Here is a 20125-nt window from a genome sequence, read left to right as displayed (position 1 = left end):
GAGTTGGAGTCTGTATTCATTTTCTTGGAAATGTGGTACTGTGCCTTTCTGATGCCTTCATAAATACATTGGTTCTAGACTGAATGTATATGTAAACTACTTTCAAAGTTAATCTATAATGCAAAAACCCCTTTAATTTAAAAATGGCAGAAGAAACATAACCTACAGGTTTTCATTTGCTGAATTCAGACTGTGATGCTGTTAGGCTTTTTGCGGAAAAAAACCCCAAAAGCTGTACTTTTCTCATCGAATGAAAATGACAAATGTCATTTTTCATTTACAAAAGAAATCAGATTTTATATTTGAAAAAGAAGAGGAAGGCATTTCCCGATTAACCATCCTAAAGCAGCAGAGAGCCTAAATGTGAAGAGAAGCCATTTGATTCCAGCCCTGCCGAAAGGCAAAGAGATTCCTTTTCCTACTGTCAGTGGATCCCAACTTGTGGAGCCAGCTGTGGAGCACCAGGTGTGGAGGGGAAGAAGTATGGGGGCTGCGTGTGCATTACTACAGCTGTGTCACCCACGCTGTCAGGTAACTGTGAAACGGGAGCTTGGCCCAGTTAACTTTGGGGAGCAATTCCCCCCTAAGGGGGGAAAAGGATGAAAAAACTTACTTGTCCAGAGGATCTTTGGGGTTAAATGGTGATTTCCAATGAAGCTCTGTTGTTTCTAAACCAGCTGTGGATGAGCACAGCGTAGGTTGTTGGTGTCCTAGGGCAGTGCAATGGTGGAGACAGAATTTTTCTTTTAAAACCCATTTAATGCTTCCATTTGCAACATAGTCTGCAGTTTCCAGTCTTACTGGTCCAAGCCCTAGAGCAGAGAAATTGCAAAGTTGGAATTCATAGAGTCTGGTTTTGAATATGCTGGTTCTTAACACTGTGTATTTGGTTTTTCACATCTAAAAACCATTGTAATCTTGATAGATGTTAAGACTGTAGTGGAGCTGATGAATGAATTTTGGTACTACACAGAGCTGCAGCTGAAAAGCAAATTCTATGTACAGAGACGTATGTCTTCATCTTCATTGTTTCCTTACTGCCAGGGGAACTTTCTCTGCATTGCATTACTATGTAGCCTTAATTTTCAGAATATTTACAGCTAGCTTTGGATAAGTAACTAGTCACTCTGAGTTCTCGTTTTCTTTAATCTGATTTCTAGCTTTTTTTTTTGGACGGAAAAGGTGGAAGTTGATTTGTATTTGAGGTGGGGCTTTTGTTTGGATTTCTTTCTCTCCCTTCATACCCTATACTAAATGCTTGGGATGATTAAAAGAAGCAGAAGTTGAAAATACCAGTGCTGTGATTAAGCCTGTCAAGCACAAAAATCAAGAAAAGCAGCAATAGATTTAATGTAAGTACTTGGGCAAAATGGCAGCGCTGCTTCACTATGCATTCGCCCAAACTTTGGGTTTCACATCTGATGGCTGCAGTCTTGTCAACAGCCTAAAGATCACAGAATGGTTTGGGTTGGAAGGGACCTTAAAGCCCACCCAGTGCCACCCCCTGCCCTGGGCAGGGACACCTCTCAGCACACCAGGTTGCGCCAAGCCCCGTCCAGCCTGCCCTTGAACCCGTCCAGGGATGGGGCAGCCACAGCTTCTCTGGGTGACCTGGGCCAGGGGCTCACCACCCTCACAGCCAAGAATTTCTTCCTAGAGATGTCAGAAGATTTTAGAGCAGTCAGTGATCCTCTATACCCTGTAACAGCTGGTGATCGATCGCTTAGGGTGAAAATAGCCAGATGAATCGTTGGGGGGAGGGAGGGGTGATGAGGCGATCCAAATAATTCCTTAGCACAAAATAAAGAGGGGTGATGAGGTGATCCAAATAATTCCTTAGCACAAAATAAAGCAGTAATGACTTTCAAGGGCAGTTGCCATCAGTTGAAGAAGGACGCTCCCGAGTTATTGCACATGGAACATCCACAATCCGAAAGGAAGAATTCACAGCTATTTATAACAGCTCCGCGAAGCTGGCTGACTCTGAGTGCCTGCCACTTTGCATCTGCCAGAGGTCCTGTGGACACATTAGCAGGAGCCTGTCAAGAAGCTGCCTTGCTTAGACTTGCTGAATTAGTAGACGCAGTAAGATAATGCAGCAAAAAAATGCCAGAATAAAACTGCCTCTGTGTTGCTAGCAGGCATGAAGATTTCTGACCTTCTCAAGGTTGTTTTCATTTTATTTACCTCTTAATTAACTCTAAGCCATGTGAAACTGAAGAAAACTGAAATTTATTTTTTTTAATGTACTTAGCTTGTGCTGAAGATGGGCAACGCATTGGGTTTGTTTTCTAATGCTCCACTTGGCACTTACTCCGTCTGTGACCTTGAACAAACTGTTTATTCCCTCGGTATCCTCTTGTGTAAATAAAGTAATTTCTGTAATTTTGTAGATTAAAGCTTTTAACAGCCAGCCAAAGTGCTTCCCAATCTATGGAGGATAAATTTCTAAGTACAGGGTGTTGCTACGAGTGTTACTGTTGTGTGTGTGTGCAGTCTAAGCTTGTTCCAAAACTGGTGGAAGTCACTGAGAATGTATTTATTGACTTCAGTTTGTGAAATGCTTGAATTAAACTCTTAGGAGAGCCAAAGGCATTTAGATCTAGCTGTGGAACCCAGACGGTATTAGTTACAATGAAAAGAGTTGCCACTAAGGACATTTAACTTGGATCTCTTTATTCCCAGCCTTTTGATTAAAGAACCCTTCTCCCTGCCTGCCCCCTCTCACGCTGCTGGAGCTCACCGCCTGCTCTTTCTGTAGAGAGGTAGATCTGATTTGAGCGATGGCTGCGTTATTCAGTACTCTTTGGAAGTTAACTACAAAAAATTATTTTATTTGTAACATTGGAACCGTTTTCCGTCTGCCAAATGTTAGTTCTGGGTCCGAGATACTGCCTGGGGGAGGCGGATAAACTAATTTCTTTTATTTTCTGTGCTTTGGCTACAATGTCACCACGTATCAGGGAGGGAAAAATATTTTCTAGTGGAAATTTGTAACCTGAAATTGACGGAACTCTGGTGAATTCAAATTCCTTGAACTGTCCTGCTTCAAACCAAAACCTGACCTTTCACATTTGAGAAAAGGGGCTTATTGCACGGTGGGAAGCCATGAAAAACCGAAGCCAAAATTAAACCTTGCAATTGGAAGATATATTTGAATCAATACTGCTTTATGTTTTAGATTGCTGTAAGCGTAACCATGGCTGTATGCTGTGTGGGTATAACAGTTGTGGGTATGTGTTTTATGTAAGAAATGATTTTGTAGTGAACTTCCCATTAGCATTTATCTTGGAGACATAGCGGCAGCTATAAATTGCTGGGTGGCACGTTTCTCCTCCCAGTCTGGGGACCAGTTATGTCAGTGCATTGAGGATTCTGTCGCCTACTTGGAAGATCTGAATTCTTGTAGCTCAGTTCTAGACTGTTTTGAAAAACCGTTCTAGCTTGGCTGGGAAGAAAATCACACTTGAACCATCTTTTTTGTGTCACAGCATTTGTCAAAACCTGTGTGACTCTGCAGGTTCCACTTAATGGGGCTAAATCAGAAACACTGTCTACTGAATATCTGGTAAGGTTTTGGTTGTTTGTTATTCCTTACCTTCCTTCATGAGACACAAAGTATGTGTCTCAAAGCCATGTCAAAATTTTAATTACATAAGAGGAAAATGTGCTGCCTTAAGCAGAAGGACAATGATTTTAGCTATTTTTAGCTATTTAAAATACCTTTTTTTTTTTTTTTTTTATTTCTGGCTGGAGAGCACCACCTGGTATTTCTGTCGCTGGAATACAAAAGCCACTCCACTTACTGCTGGTTAAGCTTTGCTGGGAATAGAAACCAAAGTTGTATGGTAATGTTTACTGAGGTCAAAGGCTTGATGTGAACTAAAAGTTTAAACTCTCTTTGGGTGGTAATGCTGCAGACACAACACCTGCACGTTTGCTGCAACTTTGCACGATGTCGTCTTGTGTCTTTGAGGTCTGAAAGGTGCTGCTGAAAAACATACTCCATTTTGTTGCTTTTTTTCCCCCTAAGAAAATCATAACCGTCCTGAAGTTTTCTTATATGTTATCTATAAGGAAAGGAAATTTTGTTTCTAGTTTTGTCACAGAAGAATGTGGATAAAAGGAGAAACTGGCAAGATTTTTTTGCCTGACTGGGTGTCTTGCCTTTTTGATGACCCTGCTCTTTTTCCCTTTAAAAAACAGAAAGCAAGCTCCCACCGCTCCATGCTGCCCAAGAACATTTCTATCTGTTTATGTTAGGAATTTCACTCACAAACCTAGCTTTTGCTCTGCTAGAAGAGATATGTTCCTTGTCGTCTCGCCAGGCTCTGGAAGAGACACCACAAGCCACCTCCTGGTTAAGTGACACCCTGTAGTCCTGTGGACGAATCCAAGCTTTACCAATGCTGTGTGCCACGAAACCTTACATGAAGTAAATTAAAGGTGAGGTTTTTAAGGATGTTGGAAGACAATAGTGAGCATGTGCTGGGGTTTGTGAGCTGAGGGCAATTCAGTGGAACCAGCTCTTGAACCAGAAGACGGGTGGACTCCCGGGGGAGGGTGTTGGGGGGGGACAGAGCAGTGTAACTTCGTGCCTGTCAGATAGGTTTAAAGTTTCCTTTTGTGCCTCAGCAGTCTGTGTGCCAACATTTGTAAGGGGTTTCTTCTGTCATAAAGCATATGTTCAGATTCCTTCTTATCCGGCTAGGCAGGCCTTCTGATTCTTTTTGGTCTGCAGAAAAATTACGCTTTCCAGTTGGTTCTTTATCTCAGATCTTCTTGTGGCATGCTTTTTACTCATCAGGATAGCCAGGGGGTTTTGAACACTGACTTTGATTGAGAGTTCTGCATTGCTGAGTAGGGAGATGTCTCTGTGGATTCCCTTTGTGGACTGCTGAGATGAGCATACGAGAAAGCAGCGTGGTTTTATGGGAGCCTGGAAGTAGCAAAATTCTCAATTAGCTTGAGCTTTAATCTCTTGAAGCAGAAAACAAGCTGTTAGGAAGTATCAAGATTCCTTCAGGTCTGGATTGTTTTTAATGTGCCTCCTGTACCTTGCTGTTGATGTATAATGATGGCTAATTATCCATTCCCTATATTGGACAAACGTCGACACAGTGTGTGTTAGTAAACTCTCCCAAAGGAGAGTTTTATTGCCTGTATCGGCAGCATTAGTTGGAAAACCCATATTTGCAGGGATTATGGGATGTAAAATGCTTCCTGGACTAAGGCTGAAGACTGTGAAGCCAACACACAGTGGCAGTGAGGCGGCTTACGAACTCCTGAAAAAAGAGGAAGGATTGAACCTTTGCATGTTTGGTGCAAAAGCCAGTGTGTTGGGGGGAAAAAAAACTTTCCACAAAAAAGGTGTTTAGAAACCTCTTCTAGACCTTGTGCTCATCAATGTATATATATATTGTACCACATTTATCGTGAGTGACTTGTGTGCTGGTCATGCTTAATTACTTGCCTTGGTTCCTTACTGTGGTTCAGAAGATATGTGCATCCATTTATCCATACGTCAAGCATGCAGGAAGCTGGTTTATCAGTTTTTGATGCATAATGATGGAAAACCATTACCAGTTGAAAATGTTTTGCTGGGCATATTTGCAGAATGGTTTTGCAGTGGTGGCTCTTCATTGTTAACCCAGTATAAAGCTCCTGGGGAGGGAAGATTCTCAGTAAGGGAAGCGGTGGGGTGCGTCTGCAGACATGGTGGTGTCCTCCTGCCCCCACTCTTTGTGCATTGGACTTTCTGTGTGGTGACATTGCTGTGCAGCGAGGCACTGTGTAATTTAGGGTGGCTTCCATGTTAACAGTGCAGGACCCAGGGAGGCAGGAGCATCACCAGTGGTGTAATAAAGTGGAATGGATTACCTCTTGCATATTAGCATATTTGGTCAGCGCGACAACGCAAAGTAGCAAGCCCACTCAAAATTTGCATTTCAGTCCACTTTGCAGGATGCTCCGCGTACAGACAAGTGTCTATAGGGAATGTCGCTGTTACTACCTGGATAGTCGACTGACTTTGAGAAGCTTTTCAGGTTTCAGTAGAAGGCCAAGTGATGGCCTTCTGATACTTGGGTCTGACCTTTAAGCTAAATGAGCCAAGCTGCAACAGAGCCTTTCTTATATTTCAGGAAGGGCTCCCAACATTTTCCTTCATACAAGGATTCTGAACCAGATTATAAGACCTTGCACACAATGGAAAGGTACAATGTGCCTCAAAAGTGCTGGGGTTTGTTACCAGTTTCTGCTAAGGTCAGGAGACACAGGAGCCGTTATCTTGACCTCCGCCAGTATGTGCTCTGTGGAGCCCGTATGCTTGACAACATACCATTTCCCTCTAGAGCTTTTTGCTAATTCTTGGTCTTCAGTTTTGTATTCCCAGCAGTTTTAATTGTCGATATAGAATGTTTCTTATAGTTGACATGTAAGTGGGCCCGAATTGAAACTTTCAGGAGCTTTTATCTGTGGGTTTGGTTGTGGGTTTTTTGGGTTTTTTTGTTGTTGTTGTTGATGGTGGGTTGTTTTGTTTTTTATTTGGGAACATGAACTTTAACATGCAATATAGGTGTCTAAATATAGGCATACAGTCTCATTTTAGATGTCTGAGAGCGTCCAAGACAATTGAAGAGAGCTGGCAAATATAATACAGGACTTAGGGCATACCTGGAATATCAGATTGTTCAGGTGATGGAGTCACCTGCATGTTGCCATGTATTTTGGAGATTGTGTACATGCTCTAAAAGATACTATACTTTGAATAAAAGATAGGTATTCCCTATTGATCCCGGAGGGGCAGAGAAATCCACGTATTTCCACATCCAGGAAACTTGGGGCTGCAGAGTTTTGTGGAATAGATCTTTAGCGACAGCGAAGGCAAGTCCTGTGCTGCTTTTCTGCATTGCATATTTCAAACAGCTTTTTGACGTTTAGCTGGGTGTTTGGCAGGGAAGCTGCAAGAGGGTTTGACGAGGTGACTACCTCTGTATATGGATCTTTCAGGATGCTTTTTTGCTGAGCAAGGTAGAACTCCTGGTTAGCCAAACCATCACTATCCTTTGTCAGAAAGAAGCTGGACTGCAACGCTCAACTGAGTGTTTAGAGAATAATGGTAACTTGTGGTCCTGTAGCAGGCTTGAATTCTCCCCAGAAAGGTGGTTCCTGCAGCAAATTGCCTCTTCCAGAAGCCTGGCTGCTGATCTGATTCCTGTGGACAGAACCCCGGGCTTCTGCGCTGAAGATCTGCCGTGGCCTTTTGGTGTTTGACCCAGGGGAGCATCGCTTAGTGGGGACGCAGATTTGAGACGAGTAAATTCTTTAGACAGATGGAGTTTTGAAGGCTTTAAGATCAGTGTTATTTCCTGAAATGACTGCAGTACAGTTTTGCTCTAAGGAAACTTATCTTCATTTTTAATGACAAAATGGGTGCAATTTGGGCAGAGCTGGCTTTTGTTCTAACTTTCTATGTCTTGCGGGGAGCGTCCTGTCAGGCTGTGCTCTCTTCTGCTTGATTGGGTGGTCAGCTTGTCTTTGAGTAGAAATCTTTCTGACTTTGTAATGAAATTCTCATTTGCAAAGAAAACAAAGTTTTCAAGTCTAAACCAGCCAAGTCATTTGTTAGTGCTTCCAATTGGCTTTGTCCAAAATGAAATTCAAAACTGGAAGAATTTAAGTCCTAACCTTTCCACGCGGCACCAAATATTAGTCCAAACAGGGGAGATAAATAATGCCAGCAAATGGTGTCTCTTGTGTGCTGTCGTGTGTTTTCTTTAATAATTGTCAGCTTTAGTTCATAAAAAAATAATTTTACACTTGGCTTCCCTGATTTTTAATTAGTATTTATCATGTAAAACTATAGCCAGGGAGCTCTTGGACACTTTGTTTACCACTTACCAGCGCTTCCTGTTCAATCAGCTTGTTGATGAATCCCTCTCTGGTTTTGCATATGTTTGTTTTCTCAAGTTGTAATTACCGGGCATAGTCCTAAATTGTTCTGCTTCTTACCTCCTCTTGCCTTGATAATTTTTTTTTGTCTAGATTTTTCACCTCTCCCAAGAACTCTATTTTTGATGGTTAATTTAAAGGAAACCTCTTGTGTATTATAATGTGTATTCTGATTAGTACACCTAATTGCAAAGAGTACATTACTTCAAAAGAAAATGAACGAGCCCATATTTTTTCAGCTCAGTTTCATTCGGGTGCTTTTTTTTTTTGAGCACAAGGAATTGCGAGTACAGCCAGTGGCAATGTAATACCTGGTATTTGGACAAATTTAGAAAATTGGTTTTGCCTTCAAGTATACAGCCTATTTGTATCCACAGATTTAAGCATAAACAGAAGAGCCTTTGTGTAAAGCCAGGTTTTAAAAATCTCAGTTGTCATGTTTCTGCATATTTTATATTGGGTAAGAAATGCTAGTGAGGATGAGTCAGGCTGGAAGAAAAATGTGCTTTATTTGCCCATGTGGGGAGTCAGAAATAGTGAAAGTCATTGTGTTAAATTCATTTTCTTTAATTTGCTTGTGGCTTAACAATGTTTAAATTGACCAGCTTTGGTATTTTTAAAGTAAATGCCTTTCCTAATGTCTTCATAATCTTTGTGGAGTGATTATTTTTATCCAGGCATATTAATGTGAGCTGCCTTCCTTTTAATCCTCTCCTATACGGCCAGTTGCAGGGTCCTTCCTGAAAGAGATGTTAGAAACAAAAGTTTTCTCTTTAGGAGTTGTCACAGGATAACAGGAAACAGCCCGGTGACGGATACCCAGGGAAATTTTTACAAACATCCATTAAAAAATTTATCAACAGCTTTGATACCCTCCACATATATATTTATTTTGCCATTATATTTCCACTTCTGGTGTCCCTGCCCAGGGCAGGGGGATTGGAACAAGATGATCTTTAAGGTCCCTTCTAACTCGAACCATTCTGTGATTCTATGATTATATATTACTATTTTTCCGTTATATTTACTATATTTTCCACTTAGATTTATTACTCCAAAGTGTCAAAATTAGGTTAATGGCACCGTTTGTAGCAGTGAAATGAAAAATGTACGTACGAATGCAGAGTCTTAGGGAGGAGCCATGTGCGTACAGAAGCTGTAACGGTCCTCTTCAGTTCTTCTCTTGGTCTGCTGGGCTGCGGGGACGTTAACTGCCCTTGCCTTCTCCTTTTCCAGTTCAGCCCTGATTCCGCACTCTGAAAATACAAACTTCTGCTTTTACACTACTCTTCATGGCCCTGCCAGATTTTTCCAAGCAGGTGTGATGGCAGGACTTAACCTTGTCTAGAAAATGATGTGGATTCCTGCATGAAGACTGTAATCTGTACGTGAAACTCCCGTGGGAAGCCGAGGGAAGGTAGAAGAAGAAAAGACATTAAACTTGTATAAATTATTCCAACTTAAAAGGGCAGATCCTCAAAAGTTTATCTAAAACCCATTGGTTACCCTGACATGCTGCAGTGTTCTGTGGGTGTTTTACCAGGCTACTGCAAGGATATTGGTAAGGGAGTTGTTTATAATTAAAAACTAAGGTCCTTGCTGGTTTTTTTTATCCCTTTTGAAAGCGGGAAGGAAAATAATTTCCTTCCCCCTGCTGAGTGAAAAACTATTTTGTTTGAAATATTCTCTGTAGCAGAGATCTCGCTGCTGCCGTGAAGAGCCGAGTACGGTTGTCCGAGTCTTCGCCAGGCTGACCCTGGCTGCTGTTTCAGTTTAGGCAAAGTCCTCAGAAATAAATCGGCGTTTTGTTGAGCTTGTTAAGTGCATAAGGTTCTCAGAATTGCTACTCAGCTACATTATTCTTGTCCGGTCTTTCTCCAAAGACGTCTACCTGTGGAGTTATTCAGGAATATGTATTGTGCAGGCTCTTTGTGTCTTATTTTCATCCAAATTAACTTTCTGCTGCTTGGGGCTTGTATTTCTGTGCGGATGGGGGAATGTTCACAGGCACTTTAGGCAGAGTGAGCTTTCACTGCCACTAACAGATGTAGCTCCTGTCACTATCCCTAACATAATATTTCTTCTACTTCTTTTCTTGTGCCAGAAAAAAAAGCCTTGGTGCAGCACGTGGCAGGCTTGTTCAGGGAACTGATCCAGCAGAGGAATACGCGCAGCACAAAAAGCTGGTTTTTTTGGCTGGATGAGCTCCATGATTGGGTTCACCGTGCGACCCCCTGAACTTGAGTTGGTGGGGAGGGAGCTGGGCTACCTCTGCTCGTACTTGCCCGTGCAACCTGGAGCATCTGGCACCGTACCTTCACAGAGTAATTGCATTTGCTGCCAGAATTCATCTTGTTGTAGGCTGGGTGCAGCCTCTTGCAATGTGTATGAAGCATTTTTAGATTCTTAGTCAGATGTTCTCTACAGAGATGCTATTTCCATCTTTATCCACCTGTTACCAAATGGTTTGCCAATGTAAGATGATTTTTAAGGACATTTAACTGGAAAAATCTCCCTCCTGTCCTCCCAGTAGCAAACAAGTAATCCAGTGCTTTCATAAGATGACCAGGTCAGTGTTGTAAGACATCAGACAGACAAATGCATGCTGAATACCCCTAAGCCCATCTGTCCCCAAAGCTGCTGAGGAGGGAAGAGGTTTTTTTCGTCCTTTGGGATCTAAATAAGGAACACTGTTTTGATGAAGATTCTGAACCACTTGGTTATCAGAATTGGAGAAGCCCATACATCTGCACCATCTGATTTTCATATGGGTGTAGGGGGCACCTGCTGACTGTCCCAGCTGCCTGGCTGAGTTAGATGGATTCATAGGGCTTGTTTCTCCGTAATTTTGGTGACACTGTTCATCTACCTCCACTATTGTTTTCATGGGTCATGTTGTAAAGATGATGAAATCTTCTGTGCTACCTTGCATACCTTGCTCAACAGGTAATAACCAGCGCAGTTTCCAAAAATCTGCATTCTTGCAGTTCAGACAGTAGCACTTATCTTGTTTTGTAAAGATACTTTAATTGCTCAGTGTTAATCTCAGCCTCACTTAACTGTCTCTCTCATCATCTCTTGTTCTTTAAATTACCTTAGCCCTGGTGAATAAACACTAAATCCTACTCCATTTATTATGCAGATGATCATATCATTGTTACTTGACCACCCTCAGTTCTGCATATATTAGTTCCTTTGTGTAGTGCTTAAATAGACTGGTGTGTTTTTATTTCATAGGAAGCAAGAACAGAGTCTATTGCCAGACCTTTGGAGATAAATGAGGCTGAGAAGATGATGAAGGTTGCCATTGACTGTGTTCTGGTAAGCAAAATGTTATTTATTTAATTGCAAAACTATCATTCCTCTCCTGCAAGAAGAATGTAGCTCTTCTTATCAACAGGTTAAGAGTGCCAAAGCATATATCACCTTCAGCTGGCTGCAGCAGGTAGTGCTGTACCTGGTTAGTTAATAGCTAATGTTGAACTTCAGTTAATGGCTAATGCACACTTTGGTCTTTAGGTAACATCAGACGTGTGAACAGAAGTTCATCAAGGCAGAGATGAGTCTGTGATGACTCCTTGTGTCGTGGTAATGAATACGGTCACTGACGATCCTTCTGGTTTATTTGGGAAATCTGTTGTGTTCAGAGTGAACAAGCCCGTTAATTGAAACTGATAGCTTTCCTGGCAGAGTGAAGGGGGTGTCTGCGTGGTGATGAGTGTGAGCTGGCAGGCAGAAATCACAGCCTGCAGCAGAAAGGGTAAACGATGTTAGCAGCCCTACCTAGGAGAGCATGTTAAGACCTGCCCTGCTTTCAGACTGTTGCACTGTATAACTGTCTTGGTTCAATACGCAGAAACATTCCTCCAGTTGATGCATCAAAGAATTGCACTTGGCCTCCCGTGGTGCCTCTCTTGGGAGAAAATGACAGAAAAACCCTCTGCATTTTAGTCATATTTCCTGCCTCTGCTAGGAGCTCAGTCATCACCCCAGAAGCTCTACAGGAGGGGTAAAAATTGCCTAAATCAGCACAGAAATCTACATCCCACCCACATTGTCTAAGCCATGTCAACTTGGCAGAGTCAGGGCTGCAAGGGCTGTACCTGGTAATGCAAAATGTGCTGGTACTCCTGGAGTTGTGAAGTTGGGCTCTGGAAGCAGGAGAGCTGAGCTGGCCAAGGGGTGAGAAGAACTGGCTCTGTGCTAATTAGTGCCATGCCAGTGCATCGTTACGGTTCTCATTTTGGAGGACCTTTTGTCTGTCCCAGTCTTGGGAGCACTGTCCTTGCTCCAGTGCTTGGGTTCCTGTATTTCTGACCCATTAGCTGCACTCACAGCCACTGTGCAAGTATGGTGGTTAATTAAATCCTAGTGATTATTGTAAGTTATTTAACTGCAAACTGTATCCAGTCCAAGTGAGTAATTACAAGGAGTGGAGTTCCAGATTTAAACAGCCAGTGCATAATCAATAGATACTTCAGGCAATCTTTCCTTATGTTTCTTCTCCCACTCGCAGTCTATATAAATTCTAAATGTTGTTAATATGCATTGCTATTCTAGGCAGTAGCGCTAATAAACAAACAGCAGCATGGAAGAGCAGTTGGCTTCTTGGGAAATATCAATAACACATACCTCAGCTGTTTTAGTTCTGGACCAGTTAATGAAATGACCTATTAGAGCTGAGCAGCACCTAACAATTACTGCTGGAATTTCAGCAAGTGTGGTGCTCGTGGTTTCCTGAGCATGAGCACACTGAACGTGCTCAGTTCATTTTAATAAACTGGAATATTCCCACTTCCCCCTTCTGGTTCCTGTAGCACATGTTGCAATGTTCAGGATGCTTCCCAGATTTTGAAAAGATTGGTAAAGCAAGACTTAGAAAAGGATGTGATTCTGTGATGAAGATATTTGGATAGACTATGTTCTTTATAAAGTGACTTTTATCTGTTTTTCATTGGCCGGTTTATGTCCTAGTTCATTCTTATAAACTTATTTGGTAACCTGAGATGTAAGATTATACAGAAAAATGGTCAGCATCTGAATGATAATTCTAATTATTCCAATGCAAGCCATGGTTCACCATCCTTCTCTTTTAGGAAGAAGTCCAAAAGACTAAGGACATGTTGAATAATGTAGCTTTGGATGAAGCCAATTTGGAAGCCAAGATTGAAAAACGAAAATTGGAGCTGGAAAGAAGTCAGAAGAGGCTACAGACGCTGCAAAGTGTTCGGTAAAGATTATGAACTGATTATCTACTGCATAAATGAGTGTTAGCATAAATGATGGAACTGTGTGCTGTTAATGCTTAGAGCAGCGAGGAGTGAAGTCTGTAATGAGACTGAGATGGAGAGAGATTCTCTTCTCTAGAAATACCCCGTCTGGATTGTAATTGTTCATTTTTCCCTTACCATGTATTTGAAATCAGAATTTCAAGGCTGTTAAGTGGCCAGAATATTATTTGTTGGGGTTGCCTAATTGCTGCTTGAGCCACACAAAATGGTCAGATAGTATGTCTTGTCTTCCCCTTTGTTATTAACCATGGATTGTGTCAGGTAGTTCTCCTGAAAATGGCAACTGGTGCGAACATTCCCTCTGTTCCCTGAGGCTTCTAGCCTTCTTAGCCACCATTAAAAAGAAGTTCATTATGCATCCCTTGTTAGGATCGGTTCCTCTAGGCAGTGATACAGCCTGCTGTAAAATCAAGATGTTCAGATTCACAGTTTGGTTTGTTTTCTTGCCCTTAATTAAACTGCAGGTTTATACAATTTGCAAGATCATGCTCTGGTTTTGACCTAACATGAAAAAAAAAAGAACAGGAAATATTAGAGGAATGAGTGGTGGAAGGAATGACATTGGTTCGTATACACATTTTGATCGGTAACCCTTTGGAGGAAGCGTTTTGGGTAGATGTGAAGCATCGAACGGCAGCGGTGTTCTTTGGGGTGCAACAGTTAGCTCTGCAGTATAAGGCCATCATCACTTACCGGCGTCAAGTCTAGTTATGCTCATAATGACACGTCACGTCTTTGTAGGAAATAAGTCTCCATCAAAGTAGGTGATTTAGCAGCCATGCTACAAGCTAGTTTTTTTGGCCGTGGAACAGCAGGACAATTAACTTAGATTTGCCTGCCAAAAGGGCCAAAATGCTGCCTTTCTGCCTGTTTGAAAGGAAATGGTAGTGGGTACGCAATAACCTTTCCTTTGCTAGATGTAATTTTTGCAGGATAGTTTAAGGAGGTTTTTTGTCTTAGGCTTTCAGTCTCTGAAGTAGTATGGAACCTTAAAAACAAAAGGTCCTTTTAGTTTAGTTTAGTAGACATGGAAAGGAAGCTGCAAAGCCAAAAATGCTTATTTCAGAATTCTGCGTATACAGGTCAATATTTCACTGAGTAGTTTGTGCTTGTTCTCTCCAGTCCTGCTTTTATGGATGAGTATGAGAAGATTGAGGAGCAACTGCAGAAACAATATAGTATTTATCTAGAAAAATTCCGTAATCTGACCTACATGGAGCAGCTCCTGGATGATCATCGTAGGACAGAGCAAGAGATGTTTGAGGTAAAACAGCTTAGAAATGCTCAGCAAGACTGTATATCCTCTAGTTCTTGGCCTTATAACAGAAAATGTTTTAATACCCTTTGCCAAAGCAGCACTTTACTAGTTGTAGAGCCAGCTCTGAGTGACTGGCAGTTTACTGACAATCCAGTAAGTGTGACTGCACTCGGACAAGCATGATAATACAGCTTTATTTTTGGAGTTAGTGAAGTTAAACCAGTGTAATGATGCCCCTTTCCAGTCTCTGACTTCCCGGACTCGTTTTCGGTTGATGATTTTTTTGTTCATGAAGAACGTTTTCAGCATTTCTAATCTTCCTTTTGCCACGTACAACGTATGCGCTAAGAGTTATTAGGCGCTTATTTTTATCCTCTTGCCAGCAACTGATGTATAAGGGTTTCTCAGCACCAGGCTCTTCAATTTCCTCGTAGTAGTCCTCCTCAAAGAGAAGAGGAAAGAGTATCAGTGAAAAGATCAGATATGCTGGAATCCTCGCTTACATATCCTTCAGTTGCTGACATCGACTTCAGTTTTGTTTGGCAGAAATTCTATTTTCTGTTGACTTGCTGAATTGTATCAGTTCAGCGCGAATCTCTGTTTTGTATCCTGCTGGATAATCTGCGCCTGTATCTCATCTTGCTCCGTACTTTCCTTTGGATGTTTGTTGGACTGCAGCGCTTTCAGCCAACCTTTCATTCAGCTTCCCATAGCTCCGTGTTTTACTTGGTGGCTTTTCATCCTTCTCACCGTCATTACCTGGTGTATCTTCATTGAAAACATGTTTCAGTCAATGAGCTTAATACTGGTGGGTGCGCTATACTTTGAGTTAAGGAGTGCTTCCTCTTTCGGGATCGTCCTGTCATTCATATGCAGATCATGTTTTATTTTGTCAACACAACTTAACTCTTGTTCCTGGCAGAAATATGGGAGAGCTGTGCATAATGTTCCTTCTATCTGGCTATGACTGTGTGTTTTGCTTTTGCCGTGCCTATGTGTGCCTACTGATGTGAAAACAAAGTAGTTTGACCCCAACTTTTCAGCCTTCTCCTTTGAAATATTCATACGTGTGTTTAGTTACAGTAAAATTTTGTGGCCTGTGCTTAGGCTGCAGATAAAGCTCAGTAACTCTATAGTTCCCATTCTCCTATAATCTGTCTCTCTTGCATCTGTGAGATGTCTTTTTAGAAAGCCTTATCATTCCGTAGAACTGACTGTGCCAAGGAGCCTTCCCTTTGACCATCGCCTGCGCTCTGTTTCTGCGCGTCGAAGCTGTACAGTACAATGTCCAGGGCTTCAGGCCAGTCTGGAGAAAATATGGTAATTTCCATCACCTTTTGGACATAGCAAAAGGCATGCTGTATTCTGTTGAGAAGGCTCAAATATTTTGCTGCATTATTTGCTTGAGGGATAAAATAACTCGTCTTTTAAACGATAACGTGGGCATTTGACAACTTATTAATCATTGTGAACCAATTTCCCATTAACCTCCCTTTTTATAAGCACTGTCTCTGTAGACGTTATTCCACATCTTTCTAATCTGTAGTCAGCTTGGTATTTTCATGTGTCTTGTTTTATAATGTTCTAGTTCTTCTCCATATCTTTGGCCAAAAAACCCCCTTCAATTAAATCATAATCTTGAAATGAAGCCTAAAATCTGATTATTTTTTTTTCCCTTCTGTTCAAATGCCATTGAGACTTAATAGCAAAAGTAGAAATGTTTTGAACTGAGCTACCTGAAACTGTTTATAAATTCATGCACAGAAGTTAGTAATGAGTTGGCGTACAGCTCTTCAGGGGATTTTTGTTAAAAGATAATAAGACGAAGAAAAAGCCTTTGTTATTCAGGCCTGTGCCCGTGCTTAGAATATGGAGAGCCCTTTTTATTTTCCTTTTCCTCCTTCTGTCTGTAAGACACCTGGAAATCTACCCATATGGTTTGGCTTTTCATTTACTAGGATGAGCAGGTAACAATGCTTCAGCGTTACGCAGAATTAAAGAGTATAAAGGCTTGTGACAAAAAAGATGTGTTTTTTGTCTGCACACTTCTATCGCTTGTATGTGTTAGCAGACGTCAGAACTGGAAACATCTTTAAGATGTGGTTTATGCTAAAAGCAAAATGCTGTAGGGTCTTCTGCATTTGGAGTGGGTTTGGCTGTGTCTGGAGGTCTGTGCTTGGGTGTCTCTAACTGTGGCCTCAAGTGGTCAAGTTACTTGTGCTGAAACTTTTATCTGTAAAATACATTGTGTTAGCTTAAACCAGCGTGAGGTTTACCTGTCAAATCTAGTTCTGTAGCTTGAGCTTCCCCCTGAAAGTACCCTGGGATCATTTAATTTCACTTCTTACGTATTAGTCCGTTAAATCTTTTCCCTAGGCAGTGTTTGGGAAGACCAAAAATATAAAGGGGGGAAAAAGGTACATTTGACAGTTGTTCTTCAGAACTGGAGAGAGGAGCACAGGGATCAAAAACAGAAAATTGGAGTGTCTAAAAATATTTAAAGGATGAGGCTCTAACCGTCTCTCTGTGGGCAGCAATACCGTGTCTCAGGTAGCCATGACTGCTTTGTTGTAGAAGCTGTTGCTTTGGTAGAAGAGGAGGCTACACATGTGTCTCTCTTATAGCCAGATTTTCAGGAGTGCTTGAGTCCAGACTGTTACTTGAAGTCATTATGAGATATCAGTGCTCAAAATCAGGGTACAAGACCTGATAACTGAAACAAGATGAAGAATCTGGGTCCCAGCTAAATCAAGAGACTTGCTGGTGCATTCCTATTTCCAAACCAGTGGGGGGCCTTTTTTACTTTTTTTATTTTAAAAAGACTGTCCACCGTTTAATCCATTTCAGAATAGTCTCTTGCTAACCTGGAACATCAGGGCATTTCTCTTACTTCTGTCGCTCTTCATCTGCTTTTCAGGTAGTGCATCATCACCTTTGGCTACTTGTTGGTGAAGCAAATCTGTGGGTCGGTTATTACATGCTTGAAAAAAAGCAGTTTGCTCCAAGCCGATGCTGTGTCTTGTCCTGAAATTCATCATCTCTGTGTCATTTTCGGAATCATAAAAAAAAATAACTAGGATAATTGTATTTAATCCATTTTAATATTCACTCTCTCCAGCTGTCAAAAACCACTGAAAATTATGTTGATTTTTTTTCCAACCCTGATTTGTCTTTTGTTTCACCAAACAAATCTTAATTATCTTCTGTAGTGGAAGTGAGAGTCAATTTTTTTTTTTTTTTATCATCGCTGTGTATTTTGTTAAATAGCTTGCCAGGAAAAAGCAACAGCAATGTAATTAGATTAATCCAGCACTCCATGTGCTTCTCAGCACTGAGGACTGATTCCTGGAGCCCTTTCCTTGACTAGGTGCATGTTTTCAGGAGGAATTTTTGTTCTGATTGAGAGACCGTTGCTGAATAACGAGACTAATCTCTAGTGCACTTAGACTCCAAGCTGTGTTGGTACCCTGCTGACGTTGCGCAGCTAATGACCTGGGCCAGAGTGCATTTCCTAATTAGAAAAGTGATTTAAAGATTGTACCCGAGCACACAATTTTAATTAAGTGACATTGAGCAGTTGAAGCACTCCAGCCTTTCCAGACTGCAGTGCTCATTTGTGTGGATTTTTGTGGTTTGTCCTTCCATGTGGTAGGTGTACAGTTGCATGGAAAGGAGCGCTCCGGAGCTCCTGTTGTTGTCTCCAGTTCCCTGTTCCCTTTGCCTCCCGGTGTCTGAAACAATATGGAGCGGTGGTTGGAGAGCAATGGGCAGGAGTCTCCTGCCAGGCACTGGACTGAGAAATCTCTCTCTGTCTTAAAAGGAACTTAAAGGCTTGGTTTTGAGTCTGAACCGAATGAATTGGTGGAACCGAACAGTTAATTGATGATGAAATTACCACCTGCAGAGCACCTGCCCGTTTGATGTGGAAGCCCTTTGAAATGTATGAAAAAGATGAAATTATTTGTCTGTTCCCAGCTCCCATTTGTGGAGATGTCAGAAGTCCTCACATGACTCCTCCTTCGAGTGTGTTTCTCGCACTTATTGACAAACTGTCATGCACTACTTATTATTGGATCCAAGGAATTTAAATAAGCATCTTTTTCCTTTGCAGTTTCTTTACCCTTTTTTCATTTCCAGCCGCCTCTTTTATTCTGTTTCTTTTCTGTTGTGCTGCTCGTGGAATTAATCCATCTTCTTGCATTTCTGTGTAGAAGCAGGGATTTATGTGCTATGTCTCCTCAAAGATTTGTTCTTAATTTTTCTACTTTGTAAAAAGATTCGGCACACTTCATTAATTTTTATCCTAGTTTTAGGATGAAATTGTTTCTGATGTTTAGACATGAAAGCTGTTAGAACTTTGGTTTCTCTCAATCAAAGTTTCAGGGGTTTTCAGATTTGAGGGTTGAAATTTTCTGTGGACTATAAATGAATGCCTCTCTTTTAAAGGACAGCACAGACTAATACAGTGCAACAAGCTGTTTCTGAAACTAGCTTGTGTAATGCCAGAATAACTTGGCAATATCCTTTAGCATTTGCCTTCTCTCTGGACAGAATATGCTTGTGCTTCTCAGAGGACATCCCTGAAGTACTTTCTTCTTCAGCTACTTTCTCCTAAGGTATTTTAAGACTGCATTTATGCCAGTGCTGTGAAATCTCAGCTAAGGAATACCACGAAGTGGTGGACACATGGAAGAGGATGTTCTAAGGCACTCAGTCATTATTGTTGGTTTGCGATTGCTTAAACCATTTTTCTTTTCATCATTATGATATCACTATCAGTAAGCGGTCTATCATGATTAAGCAAGGAAAAGCCAAATAAACAGACTGTATTGTGACTTTCCCTTTGCAAGCCACCCTCCTCAAATAAAATCCCCTCTTCATGAAACTAATAGTCTTTTATCAGAGCTCCGTACCTGAAGCAGATGCTTTATTCTGAATGTGGGTATAGTAGGGATATCTGAGTTCTGTTGCACTCTGAGATACTCCTTGGTTCTGCTGCCTTTCATGTCTTCTTACATTGAGCTCTCCCACTTGAAATATTAAATCCAAACATTCCCATTGCGATGTCTGCTTACTGAAATAGCCAAACAGAAGGTTAATAGGAAAAGTGCTTGGCTACAGTCTTTAATCTTCTAGCTAATGTACGTTTGAATTATGACTGTTTGGTAACATTTTTATAGGTACCAGGAGAGCACCTCCTGGCCCAATGTTACTGAATTATAGGGCATATCAGATGTAAAAGTAAGTACAGGCATCTTAATTGTTGATTCCTTCTATTTTGGCATTTAGTCTGGTGTACAAGGATGACAGTATTGGTGCGCTGAGACACGCAAATCCCATAATGGAGAAATGTGGAAAAAAAATAGAGGAGGAGGAAGGGAATGCCCAGGGAGAGAGTGGAGAGTGGCGGTAATGGAGCACAGGAGAAAAGGACAGAGGAAATTGCTGACCTGAGAAATGATGGTCACGCAGAAGGAGAAGATGGAGATAGAGAAAAGGTGGGAGGGCATGTGAAGACTGTGTTATAGAAGATGGAAGTGTTGCCATGTGTGTTCATTCCACTGAAATAAAAACCTGCAATCCCCTACCAGTACCCTGGCAACTAGGTCTTGACTCTCAAAGG

General features: G+C 41.5%; 1 protein-coding gene across 2 annotated transcripts in view; it reads left to right on the top strand.

Moving 5' to 3' along the window:
• The window catches only part of CLUAP1 (clusterin associated protein 1), a 75565-nt gene that overhangs the window by 11145 nt on the left and 44295 nt on the right, over positions 1 to 20125 (top strand). For both annotated transcript variants that reach the window (XM_074598260.1, XM_074598261.1), the window contains exons 6-8: positions 11191 to 11274; positions 13050 to 13183; positions 14367 to 14508. In XM_074598260.1, the coding sequence (XP_074454361.1) occupies positions 11191 to 11274; positions 13050 to 13183; positions 14367 to 14508 (360 nt within the window). The remainder of the gene's footprint in view (positions 1 to 11190; positions 11275 to 13049; positions 13184 to 14366; positions 14509 to 20125) is intronic.

This window comes from Larus michahellis, chromosome 8 (genome assembly GCF_964199755.1).
Source record: "Larus michahellis chromosome 8, bLarMic1.1, whole genome shotgun sequence".
Taxonomy (NCBI): domain Eukaryota; kingdom Metazoa; phylum Chordata; class Aves; order Charadriiformes; family Laridae; genus Larus; species Larus michahellis.
Note: the sequence above shows the minus strand (reverse complement) of the source record. Positions and strands in the feature narration are given on the sequence as shown.